This window comes from Nomascus leucogenys, chromosome 23 (assembly GCF_006542625.1).
Source record: "Nomascus leucogenys isolate Asia chromosome 23, Asia_NLE_v1, whole genome shotgun sequence".
NCBI lineage: Eukaryota > Metazoa > Chordata > Mammalia > Primates > Hylobatidae > Nomascus > Nomascus leucogenys.
Genome location: NC_044403.1, coordinates 27749443 through 27762767, shown reverse-complemented (window position 1 = coordinate 27762767; position 13325 = coordinate 27749443). Strand labels below are relative to the sequence as shown.

Here is a 13325-nt window from a genome sequence, read left to right as displayed (position 1 = left end):
TCTATAGAGAAATTGCCCTTTTCCAAGGCCAATCCCTTATTTTGGGTCTTAGATTCAATTCTCCTTTTGCCTTCTCAAGAACATTGCTCTGATTTTTCTCTTTCTACCACATCACTATTTCTTTCCTTTCTACTGAATCGTTGCCCTTAGTATACAAACGTATTGTAACAGATTTCATCATTTTTTTTTAAAAAGTCTCATCACTCATCATCTTTCTTCAGTTTACTATTCCATTCTTCTGTTCCCCTGGGCACCAAAACTCCAAGAGCTGTTTCTCACCTACTGTCCTCAGTTCTCTCCCAATCTCTTTTCAATTCAATTTTTCTCAACCTGATAGTCATTTCTATGTTCCTCATTCTACTCATCCTACTGGCAGTGTGCAGCAATGTTGATGTCTCCCTTCTTCTTACCATACTGTTCTCATTTGGTTTTGCAGACCCCACATTCTCCTGTTTTGTTCACCTCATCATCACTCCTTCTCAGTTTCCTTTGGTGGCTCTTCCTTCTTTTATCGACCTCTAAGCATTAGAGCATCCCAAGGCACAATCTCTGTACATTTCCTCTTCCTTTCCTACCCTCAGGTTCAAGTGCTCTAATCTGCTACTCTGGCTTTAATTACTATCCACCCAAGTGGTTCTCAGCTGAGGGTGATTTTTGCATTGTCTGGAAACACTTTTGGTTGTCACAACTAGGGGAAGGTGCTACTGGCATCTAATGGCTGGAAGCAAGGGAAGCTGCTGAATTTACTAAAATCCACAGGACCACACCCCACAACGATAAAAAGTATTCAGCCCAAATGTGCTAAAGTTGAGAAACCTTGATCTACCCAGACCTCTTCTCTGAACTCTAACCTTGTATGTTTAACTTTCTACTCAACATCCTCATTTGCATACTTATAGGTATCTGAAAGGTAACATGTCCCAAACCAAAGTTGTGATTCCCCATGCCTCAGCTCAGCTTCCCTAGAAAGCATGACCCAAGACAGGATTATGTGCGAATGCTTTAATGGGAGGTGTGAACCCAGAACCATGAGAGGAAGAGAAAAGGAGAGGGAGACAGGGAAGGACAGTGTGCAGATCCAAGGAGAAGAGTTACCAAACTAGTTACTGCTTCATGAGTCACAAAGAGACACAGCCTTTTCATTAGACCATGTGGTTGCTTGGCCATGAAAATAATAAAGGTAGAGGGGATTTACCGATGAGCTCCATCTTAGTTTGCATCTCCCACTGGGCAAGCTCTTCTTGGTCCATTGAGCTAATGCCTCCCTAGGTTTGTGTTGCTCACCTAGGCCTTTTTGCAGTCTTGAGGAATCCAGATTCCACTCCTTGCAGTGCTGTCAACTTCAAGAGGCAGAACTCTGCCACCCATAGAGTTGACTTTTCCAGCAGCACCTGCAGTAGGGCAAGTGGCCATAGGACAAGACAATGGTGAGCTAGAGAGCATCTGAGGAGATGGCCTAAGCTGCCCAATACAGTGACAACTAAGACACACAAGGTCTCAGACTTCAAGGAGCTCCTAAGCTGCCCAACACAGTGACAACTAAGACACAGAAGATCTCAGACTTCAAGGAACTCGCATCTAGGTAGGAGCGAAACTGTTTGGGACACTCCTGCAGTAAATGATATTACCATTTATCTGGTTGTTAAGGCCACAAGCCTAGGAGACAGTCCTAAAACTTTTCTTTCCTCACATCCCAAATTCTGCCATCTCTACTTCAAAATGTAATTCTCTTCCAAAAACTCCTTACAAGCTCACCACAGTCTCCCTCATCTAAGCCATCATTGCTTATGCTACTTAGTAACCTCCAACCTGTGTCTTGTTTCTAGTAGCCAGAATAATCTTCAAGAAATGCAAATCATATTACTATATTGATGCATATCCTCCAGTAGGTTCCCACTGTACTCAGAATGAAATGAACTATTCTTACCATAGCCTGAGAGGCCCTGCATGATCTGGGCTCTGCCTGCCTTTCTGACCTACCTTTGATGACATTCTTTCTCAGTCACTTCTTTCTGGCCATACTGGCTCTCTTGTTTCCTGAATATGCTGAGTCTGTCCTTGCCTTGGGACCTTTGCTCTTACACCCATCCTTCTCTTCTTCCTGTTCCTCGCTCTCTCTTCTTGATATTTTTTGTTCAAATGTTACTTCTGCAGAGAGGCCCTTCTTATCTGCAAACCTATATTTGTCACTTGCTATGCCTGATTCTTAATTTTCTTTATCTAACGCTATAATGTATGATGTGTGTGTTTATTGTCTGTATCTCTCACCAGAATATGAGCTCCATGAGACCTGGGACCTTATATGTCTCCATTCCAGTGCATGGGCACTGTCTGGCCTGTAGCTGGGGCTGAGCAAATATTTGTTGAATTAATAAATATCTTCAGACCCTTACCAAGGGAGGACTTCCATCAAGAATGCTGAGTTCCAGTTAGCCAGGCATGATGGCTTGTGCCTGTTGTCCTCCCAGCTACTCCAGAGTCTAAGGTGGGAGGATTGTTTGAGCCCAATACTTCAAGGTTGCAGTGAGCTATGATTACACCACTACACTCTGTCTCAAAGAAGAAGAAGAGGAAGAAGAGGAAGAGGAAGAAGGAAGAGGAGGAGGAGAATGCTGAGTTCCTAGCTCACAATTTTCTTCCAGTCCCTTGGAGGTCCAGTCCTGCTGTAAACACATCTATCAGAGATGTCGAAGATTTCCTAATATGCCCCCCAATAAAACCCTGAATTTAGGAACCTGGGATCTCATCCAATCTGTGAATCCCTTCTAGTAAGGCAGTCTCCTAATGCTGAGTCAGGGCACATGCATTCATTTGAAGCTAGGAAGATGACAGTCTTAGGGACATTTAAAGGAAGGCAATGGGTTATAGGAAGAGGGAGGTACAAGATGAGGACAGATAAAGTGGAGAATAGGGAAGCTCAGCAGTGCTGGGATATGGTCAGAAAACCCTGGTCTAGTAGGGTTAGCCCCAGTAGGGTTCTAGCAGTGGCAGCAGCAACGAAACCAAAAGACTTGACAGTACTTCAGCCGGGAGCTTCATATTTATATCTTTGTTTTTATTTTTAATTTTTTTTAAAAAAATTATTTATTTGCATTAGAGTAGCAGTGCGGAAAGGTAGGGATCCCTGGAGCTATTGAGATTGAGGGATATGCGTGTGGAAGGTGGGAAAAGGGCAGAGTTTAATATGGGAAGGAGGAGTATAAGAGAACTCATTGTTCATGAAATAAAGCTGGGATATGGATCTGAAGGAGGGGAGGGAACATACACTTTTGTTTTTCTGAAAGGAATGCAGGCGTCTGAATCTGGAGGAAGGATTTAACTAGTTCCAGACAGGGACTGTTGCACTGCCTGGGCAATCCCGCAGAGGCCCCTGCTTTCCACTAGCCACAATAGAGCGGGGAGGATGCAATCATTGGCTTTGATTAAGGAGGTGGGTGGTGTAGGCGGGAGGCAACGGTGGTGAGAAGGGTGGTCCCAAGGCCGCGGGAGGAGCCAATCAGCGTCGACTCTGGGCTCTTGCAGCCTCCTTAGAGACTCCGCAGCCCTGGAAGTACCAAGCTGCCTCCTGCCTTTTCTCGCGCTGCAGACGCGGAGATGCAGCGCCTCTGGGGGCGCAGCTCCAGCCGCACTCGCAGGGCAAGGCACACTCCCCCGGCTCCTGCTGCCATGCGCCTCTGCGGGGGACCCTTTCCGAATAAATTGCAAGCTTTGAAAGTGGCCCCGTGGAGGCACTAGGCTGGGGAAAAAGGCTGCGGGAGGAGGGACATAGGGTGGGAGGTGAGTAGGCGACTTGCTTCTCAGATTATTCCCAATTAGCACCAAGTTGGCAGACAACCCCACAAACCCACGAAGCCTTCGGTCCCCCACAAGTCACATTCTCTGTATTTCAGAATAATCGGATCGTAAGAAAACTTCAAGTCCCATCGTAGGTTAAAGAGGGACAGGCTCTTAGCACCGCCGCCGCCCAGTAAAACTACATGGAACAAACCCAAGGATCCTCAACTGCACAGCTCTGCCTAAAGTCTGCAGCTGTGCGAGTCCAGCCGGCGGGGGGAAGCTGGGTGGGCCCCGCAGAGAGCAAGGGCCTTCTTGTGGGGGGAGCGGGATGGGGCGCAGAGCAGTGCGATCGAAGAGGGTTACTGTGGGACTGCACAAAAGCAAACCCATCGGAGGAGTTTTGCCAGAAACACCACCGCCTGCATTGCGTCGGACCTGACCATTTCCAATGTGAAATTCCCGGGGAAGGTCGCGATCCGCTGGGGGCCGTGCGTGGGCGGGGCGGTGGGCCACAAGGGAAGTAGAGTTAGTGGTCGGCTTTCTTGGTAGGAGAGGAAAAAGCTGTGCTGGCAAGAGTGGGAACTGAATGACAACCCCGCTCTCTTCCAAACCACCCCCTCATATTTTCCATCCACCTCCTCGCTCCTGCCCTCCCCCGCCCTCCCCAACCCACGCCCGGGTGGGCCAATCGCTGCTCGGTATTCCAGGCGCTTTCTCAGGTTTCTGCTGATCTTGCAGCGCCCAGAAATGGACCGAGCGGACCCGCCGCCGCACGCACCCTGCTCCACTCCAAGCTCCTAAGGGCTCCCGGCGCGCGGCGTAGCCTTGGCGAGGTCCGCGCCGGGGTGCGGAGAGCGAAGGCAACTGGAGAGCCATGTAGATCCAGGCTCTTGCCCGCCCGCCTCCTTCGGGATCGAATCAAGGGCTCCGATAGTGTTAGGAGGGGGCGAGAGTGCTGTTTATCGTCATTTGCCTCGGAGCTTCGGGAGAGGGTGGTATTTTGCGTTTCCGCCCCGCATCCTCCGGAACTCCCTGCACCGGAGAGAGGACGGCGTCTCCAGGTTGCTGGCAACCGGTGAGAATGGGGGTAGGGAATGAACGTTTTCGCCGTACTGCTCGGTAAAGCGATTGTCCAACTGAGAGGGGCGTCGGACGAGTGGACCAGGGCGGCGAGTTTGCCCGGCGCGTCTCGGATGCTACTGCGGCGGCTGCCGCGGCTCCCGCCAGGGCACTGCAAAGGCGACCTGCCGCATTCCCACGCGGGCTCTCCGCCGACTCAGCACCGCCCCTGCGCCAAGCCAGCCGGCCAGGTAGGGGGTTCCCCAGCTCGGGGCTGCAGAAGCGGGGGTTGGGGCGACCGGGTGGGGGAGGCCGGGGGTGCGGGGGTGCTGCCCGGGACCCGGAGCTTCTCCCGGCGTCTCTCGGCGCTTTTCCGATCTCTAGTTTAACGAAGTTGTAAACAGATCGGCTGTTGGGCATTGGGGAAAGTGGGGTGGAAGAGCCCCAAACTTGGATTTCCGGGTGTCTGCGTGTCGTCTGTCCGTGTGTGTGTGATAGCCCTAGCAAACGTCCAGTGCTTTCTCAGGCTAGAGGTCTGTGTTCTTCGGTGTCTGTAGGTCCGTCCCATCTGAATGCTTCTGATTTTCTACCCCCGTATCACTTTCTATTTCTCTGCAGCTTCCATCGATCGCCCTGGTGGGAGCTTAGAAGGCGGCAGGCGAAGAGGGGTAGGAGGGGGGAGAGCCGAGGAGAAGCAGAGAGGGTGGCAGGCGTGGGGATCTGCTGAGCCGGCACTGCACCGGGTCCTAGGAAGGCTCTCGGAGGGGAGGGGAGGCCAGGGCGACCCCCGAAGCAATGGCCCAGTCCGCTAGAACGGCACTGCGTTAAGGCACCTGGGATCAGGAAGAAATATCTAAACAACAACAGCAGCAACAACAACAAAAAACCAACAAACCCCCAAACCCAAACCCAACCCTCCGCAAAAAGCTGCTCCCGGCCCGCAGGCAAGGGGGATTCCAAATTGAGTAAAAGGCAGGGTGGAGGGGACGGCAGCGAGAGGCAAAGTCGCAGATCTCCCGACCTGCTCGTTTTGAAGCCCCTCCCCCTGGGCGTGAGGGAGACGCGCACTCCGGTGGGGGGGCCGCTTGGGTCCCCCCCACCCCTGGTCCGTGGCTGTTTCCCACCCCGGGCTCTCTCCTGGCCTCCCATCCCCGCGCCCGGCTTCCACCATGACGGTGATGTCTGGGGAGAACGTGGACGAGGCTTCGGCCGCCCCGGGCCACCCCCAGGACGGCAGCTACCCCCGGCAGGCGGACCACGACGACCACGAGTGCTGCGAGCGCGTGGTGATCAACATCTCCGGGCTGCGCTTCGAGACGCAGCTCAAGACCCTGGCGCAGTTCCCCAACACGCTGCTGGGCAACCCTAAGAAACGCATGCGCTACTTCGACCCCCTGAGGAACGAGTACTTCTTTGACCGCAACCGGCCCAGCTTCGACGCCATCCTCTACTACTACCAGTCCGGCGGCCGCCTGCGGAGGCCGGTCAACGTGCCCCTGGACATGTTCTCCGAGGAGATCAAGTTTTACGAGTTGGGAGAGGAGGCCATGGAGAAGTTCCGGGAGGACGAGGGCTTCATCAAGGAGGAGGAGCGCCCTCTACCCGAGAAGGAGTACCAGCGCCAGGTGTGGCTGCTCTTCGAGTACCCCGAGAGCTCGGGGCCCGCCAGGGTCATCGCCATCGTCTCCGTCATGGTCATCCTCATCTCCATCGTCATCTTCTGCCTGGAGACGCTCCCCGAGCTGAAGGATGACAAGGACTTCACGGGCACCGTCCACCGCATCGACAACACCACGGTGGTCTACAATTCCAACATCTTCACAGACCCCTTCTTCATCGTGGAGACGCTGTGTATCATCTGGTTCTCCTTCGAGCTGGTGGTGCGCTTCTTCGCCTGCCCCAGCAAGACGGACTTCTTCAAAAACATCATGAACTTCATCGACATTGTGGCCATCATTCCTTATTTCATCACCCTGGGCACCGAGATAGCTGAGCAGGAAGGGAACCAGAAGGGCGAGCAGGCCACCTCGCTGGCCATCCTCAGGGTCATCCGCTTGGTAAGGGTGTTTAGAATCTTCAAGCTCTCCCGCCACTCTAAGGGCCTCCAGATCCTGGGCCAGACCCTCAAAGCTAGTATGAGAGAGCTAGGGCTGCTCATCTTTTTCCTCTTCATCGGGGTCATCCTGTTTTCTAGTGCAGTGTACTTTGCCGAGGCGGAAGAAGCTGAGTCGCACTTCTCCAGTATCCCCGATGCTTTCTGGTGGGCGGTGGTGTCCATGACCACTGTAGGATACGGTGACATGTACCCTGTGACAATTGGAGGCAAGATCGTGGGCTCCTTGTGTGCCATCGCTGGTGTGCTGACAATTGCCCTGCCCGTACCTGTCATTGTGTCCAATTTCAACTATTTCTACCACCGAGAAACTGAGGGGGAAGAGCAGGCTCAGTTGCTCCACGTCAGTTCCCCTAACTTAGCCTCTGACAGTGACCTCAGTCGCCGCAGTTCCTCCACTCTGAGCAAGTCTGAGTACATGGAGATCGAAGAGGATATGAATAATAGCATAGCCCATTATAGACAGGTCAATATCAGAACTGGCAATTGCACCACAGCTAACCAAAACTGCGTTAATAAGAGCAAGCTACTGACCGATGTTTAAAAAACAAAAGCAAGCAAACAAAAAAGCCCCACTTAGCAGCTCAAAAGACTTAAAAAACAAAACAGAAAACCTAGTGACTCGAGTCACTCATTGTAGATACTTTACTAAGTAGACTTGGAATGCTCTATTTCACTGTCAATGCATTGTTGCATTGAGGACTTTGGGGGTGGTGAACCAGAAGCTTTCCAGATCCATGACAAAATAAATTATTTTCCTTTTATTAAAAAATGGGAAAAGAGAGTATTTTCTAAAACTGGCTTAAAAAGATTCAGTCCATGAACTGGTCTAGGTAAAACAATAATCATATGCTTCCCCAAACTGAAACCTTTTTAATGCTTTGGTTTCTTTAACTTTTTTAAAAACTCAAAACAAGATGATCACTTAGAAATATAAGATTAAAATATGCATGGGACTCCAGTTAAAAAATCTTTGCAAACTGCGTAGCACATTGAAGACAGTGCATCGGATGTATTATATGTAACATGATAGACCAGCCAAAATGGACAATGAATAGATTATTTTTATTTCGATCAACTGAACTGCATATTACAAGGTGAAAAAAGAAAACTCCAGTTACTTGGGACTGGTTCACAAAGCACCTTATAAATTGGATACTGGTCCTGATGTGTAGGGATTTCCCCCTGGGCCCATTCTCTTTCTAATCCAGATTATTCTCTAAGAAAAAGATAACTGAATTAAATTAGTTGATTCATCTGCAGTGCTGCTAAATTTTCTCAACTGCAGATGAGCCAAATACAGGTCTTTTCTCACCAGGCCTGCACTCCGACCCCTGGCTTTCAGAACTGGATGTAAAACCTTAGCCTCCTTATTGCGAGAGAGCACAAATGAAGTTAAATGTAAGCATGTTTGAATCTGATACAATTTATTTTGTAATCGCATGCTGAGAAGTTAACCCAGACAATAGGGGATAAGCTTAAGTTGAAATCGATTCTTCTAAAAATAGATCCTTTTTCATTTGCATTCACCAAAAGTGCACTCCTCCATTTATTAACTATTTTATTAGTAAATAAAGTACTGTATTTAAGTGCATATGTTAGTCAGATGGGAACAATAACTTTTTGGAGCTCAAAGCATGTTCTCTTATTCAGCATTATGGCCTATTTGACTAAGATGTACCTTGAATTAATGAATGCATGATTTCAGTAATAAAAATTTTAAAAGTAATAAAAATTACAAGTCTGTGGGATGAAAGGCCCAATAGAAATTATGGGGGGTGGGGGTGGGGGCACTCAGTCAATTTTCCTGCCTTTGCTCAGGGAAATACCAGGTTTTTGTGCAGGTATAGGCGGAGAGAGGACCAATATGCCCATCCCTTAAAGGGAAGTCATGTGAAAAACTAAATAAGTCATCAAGGTATATATAGCAACACCTAAGAACAAGTATTCTTTCTAGCTGAAGACAAACACAAGCAACACAAACAAGCAAACAAACAAACAAACAAAAAGGTGCAATACTGCATGTTTTTTGGTGCATTCTTAGGATGTAAATGAAAATGTTTCTCTATTATATGCATCCAAGGCAGAGCTGATTTTTTTTTCTTTGCAGTCATTCTTTGAAGTCTGTAGAGACTTCAGCCCTCCCCTTGAGGCTCCCTGAAGAAACTAAACCAATTGATTTAATAGTTGCTTAGTGCCTTTATCCTGTACCCACAGTGAACTGCAGAAAGTGCCTCCTTAACACAGCTGAGAAGTTAGGTAACAAAAGTGGGGAAGGGTTGGGGCACAGATCTTTTGCTTTTTCTTTTTCCATTCTCGCTCTCTCATTTCACCACTGTGAGAAGACCACACCACCCTAAACCCTGGAGAGGAGAGACCCAGGAGGGTGCTGTCTCTCTGGCCATCTACTAGCATTGGTCCCTTTGACAGCCTGATGCTGGATGTGAACTGAGACCCATCTTTGAACTGGACATGAACTGTGAACTTGTTTTTTCCTCTCTCCACTAGAAGCCAAGATAAACTTTTTGTGAATTTGTTTCCTATCGAGGGCCACTTTGGACACACAAGGCTTCCTCAGGTCCAGTGTAGTGCTCTTGGCACCCTTCCTTATTTTTTCTCTGTCGGTAACAGCACTTTGCAAATCTCTCTGATGGTCCAATCTTTTCAGGCATTGTTGTGGATGTGGGAACATTCAGTTCATAATAACCTTTCCTAGGCCTTCCCTCCTGGTCTACCCCTTTCAGATATTTCCTGATGCCCCTATGATCTTCCCACCTGGCAGTCACTTCACAGGTTGAACATCTAACTTCTGCTGCCCCAGTTACCCAGCCCAGAGAATGGTGGGGACCCTGTTCCTGGCGGAAAGAGAGCCACAGAACACAGGCCTCTGGAGCTTGGCAGCTACCCACCCGTGGAGAGGTACTCACAGCCTTTTTAAGGACCCTGAGGTGGGGAATCTTCATTCTGCACTTAGCATGTGGCTGCCTGTTACCTGACATTCTGGCCCAGCTTCTTCTGAAAATCTGTTCTGTTTCTCCCACCCCTTTCCCCCATCCTGTCCTAGAACTAGCAGTGAGGCAATCACCCTAGAAACTCGAGTTACACCCATTCTGGCTAACTCGATTAAAAGAAAGAACATGGATTTTTTATGTGACTTATTTTCCTATGTGACTTCTGTGAATCTGTGCGATGAACACAACACACATCGTGGAAGATGAGGGGCCAAGAACTGCACAGCATCCGACTACAGGGCATTAAACCCTCCCACGTGATGGCTCCTTCTCGTCTGAACCTTAACTCATTCTGGCGATTCCTTTCCTACTTGCTTAAAAATCCCCAATTAGGAAAAAAATGCCAACCTCCTCCCAGTCTTGGGGATATCTTGATCTTTCATTTCAACGTTGAGGTCTAGTGCACACAGAACTTGAAACACCGCACTCTGTCAACAGCAATAATCCACTCAGTACTGCGGGATGGATGGGTTAATGGATGAGAAAATGGCACCAAGACTGACTTTGGGTACTTGGTATATTTACCGTGGTTACACCCCGGACTGGTTGATTCTTCTGCATGTGATATAGAAAAAAGTGCTGCATGCGATGAACCTGTCAGCCTGGGACTGGGGATGAGTTGTTGTTATGAGTTTGGGGTGGTGTGAGGAAAATGAATGCTGCTTAGCTCATCTGTAGCTCATTGCAATGAATTCGGTAAGAATGGAGTACAGCGATTATCTGTGTAGCATAGGCATGCAATGTTTGACCAAGCTCTTACCCTCGCACTGTAATGTGTTGAAATGTCTTTGTAGACCTGAAGGTGCACTTAACAAAACTGCCTGTTAAGGGATGACTGTTTTTTGGTTTACTTATTCATATTTATTTTAGCAAGCTTTTTACCTTTTCTTCCCCTTCCTAGGCATGGAGCTCTAACAGCTCATGTCCTGACTACGTGTTTTCTCCAGAAGGAGAAGACTTCTGATGTGCTGATAGCCATAATTCCTCTCTTCCAGTCTATTGGGGCCCTAGTTCAATAGGGTGGCAATAGAAGGGTTGGTCACACCAGGGCTGTTAGCCATCCCAGAATCTCTGAAGTGGTTAACTCACCTGAAGTGATCTGAATCAGAGAGACCAAAGACATTCATTTCCTCTGTCCTCAGATTTCTAGAAGACAAATTCTAGCCAGGAAAACTTTCTGTTTTTGCATCTCCCTTTTCCCATTTGTGCACAACTCCTCTTGCACTCCCTGGAAACTTGAGTTCTGCTTTTCAATTATATCAGTTCACTGGGAGTGTGTTCATGGGTGAGCCTTGCAGAATCAGATAAACCAATAGCAAGTCTTTCTCCAGGATTCTGGCCAGTGGGCAGTCATTTCCCTGAAATGGAATTGTAGGGCAGGTTTAGATTCCACTATGGCGGACCTGAAGCACAGGTGGTATCACAATCTTGATTCGCCTGAGAATTAAAAAAAAAAATACATGTAAATGGTAAATGAGGAATACATTTTTTTTAAGTAGAAATTTGGTTTAGCCTATAAAGGGCCTTCTTCACATTGTGTATAGTTACACATTTTTCAAATTAGTTACCATCTAAAAGTCAATAAAAATAGTTTCCTAGCCCTCTCATTTAATATAGGAGACCTCAAAAGACATGCTTTTTAACAATTTTACATTTTAATTCTTAGTTTGGTAGATTGGATTGAAAGAAAGGAGAAAGAACATTAGCAGAAGGCACTTTCCCATTTTCTTCCAGGAATGACTTATTCCTGGGGTGGTGAGAATTGGTGGGTGGTAACCATCCATAGTATAAAATTGTTAGAAAGAATATAAACTGCCAAACAAGCATGTTATCTTCAGGCTTTTCCAAGCAAGAATGAAGTCTTTTGATGTTTATGTTCATTTTAAGAAGACAAACAAACTAAAATTTTAAGACCAGACACAACCCGAGTTGAATTGTGATCTCAGGAGGTGACCTCTCATTCACCATGTGGCATATTACTACTTGTATTTATATCATGGAATTTCAGGGTATATGTGAACATGTCTAGTATGACTCAGGTAAACCTTAAAAGAATGTATGTTACTTACCATTTTTGTAAAGAAGCAAACAGGAGCTGAATTGTTAACCAAAACTGTTCCATTACCTTGGGTCACTGTGCAAACTAATTCAGGGTATAGATATAAAGTTTAGAAGCCTTGGGATTAAATGCCAGCCTCTTTGCTCAGGCAAAATGACCCTGGGCTTTCTTGGGAAGTCCAGCATGTATGTAAGGGGTGAGGCCCTGCTGACGTCAGGGCTATTCGCTTTAAGGAGATTAACCCTAGTCACAGTGATTGTCATTTAGGAGCTAACTAGGAGTTTACTTTTTAAGATGTGAAACTTCAAAGAGTATAGAAAGCTTTTGTACCACAATCAAAGAAGAAGAAGAAATGGTGTATGGAAAGAAAACAAAACAAAACAAGAAATCTCTTGTAAAATATTCCAGGTCAAAGTTGTCTCCGCTCCAAACCTTGCAGAAGCACCTTTCTTCTCTTCAGCGCACTGTTTTGGGACTGTTTATGCAGCAGATGTAAGTAGACAACATGGACTCCATGTGACATGCCTCTAAGAGTAAAGATAAAGTATTACTGAGGTTAAAAATAAAAATCGAGTAGTATTAATTTAAAGTGCACCATCAGGACAACAAACCATTTAAGTTGAAAAAACGCTATTTTATTTCTTGAGTTTGCCAGTTGCTTCCACCTTGAGTTAAGGACATGTCTCATCTTCACCTACTGTGCATTTTCCCTTCTCTAACTGTGTAATATGTCAGGTCAAGGACATTGAATGTTATGAATTGGGAACCTAATTGATGCGCATAGTTTTCATCTATGCAATTTTACTCGCTTCTGTCACTTTATGATCTGTTCATATTTGGCATCAATTAAAGATAATTTTTAAGGATCTTATCAAGGAATATCTTGACTGGTTATTTGTCTCTTGTTTAACTGGTCTTTTGGGGGCCCTTTTCTTCCCTTCTTCTGTGGGGTCTCTTTAAATAGTGGGGTGAATCCAAGATCAGATCATGAAACAGACTTGTTTCCTTTGGCCCACATGGTCTGTTTCTGCTGTCCAAGGACATACCTGGCGGTTACATTTTGAGGATAAATTCAGTCTGGTCTCAGGTAAGATCCCAAGTGAAGGCCATTGGAATTTGGCCTGTGGAAGTTAGAGTGGAAGGAGGATCAAGCTTTTAAAATAAAACAAGAAATGAGGCTCAGGGGAGCAAAGTAATTGGTTATATTCACTTAAGTTGTTTTGATTTGAAACTAGTTTTTATGCACAGTCTGAGAAGCTTTGCAGGAAGGATAATTGCATGTGTGTGTGTGTGTGTGTGTGAGAGA

The 13325-nt window shown here is 47.1% G+C and overlaps 1 protein-coding gene across 1 annotated transcript; it reads left to right on the top strand.

The window, feature by feature from the left end:
- The first annotated feature begins 4520 nt into the window (after positions 1-4520).
- Positions 4521-12890, top strand: KCNA1 (potassium voltage-gated channel subfamily A member 1). Its single transcript, XM_030804604.1, has 2 exons — positions 4521-5087; positions 5455-12890. The coding sequence occupies exon 2, from the start codon at positions 6006-6008 to the stop codon at positions 7491-7493; it is 1488 nt and encodes a 495-aa protein (XP_030660464.1). The 5' UTR covers positions 4521-5087; positions 5455-6005; the 3' UTR covers positions 7494-12890.
- Positions 12891-13325: the final 435 nt, after the last annotated feature.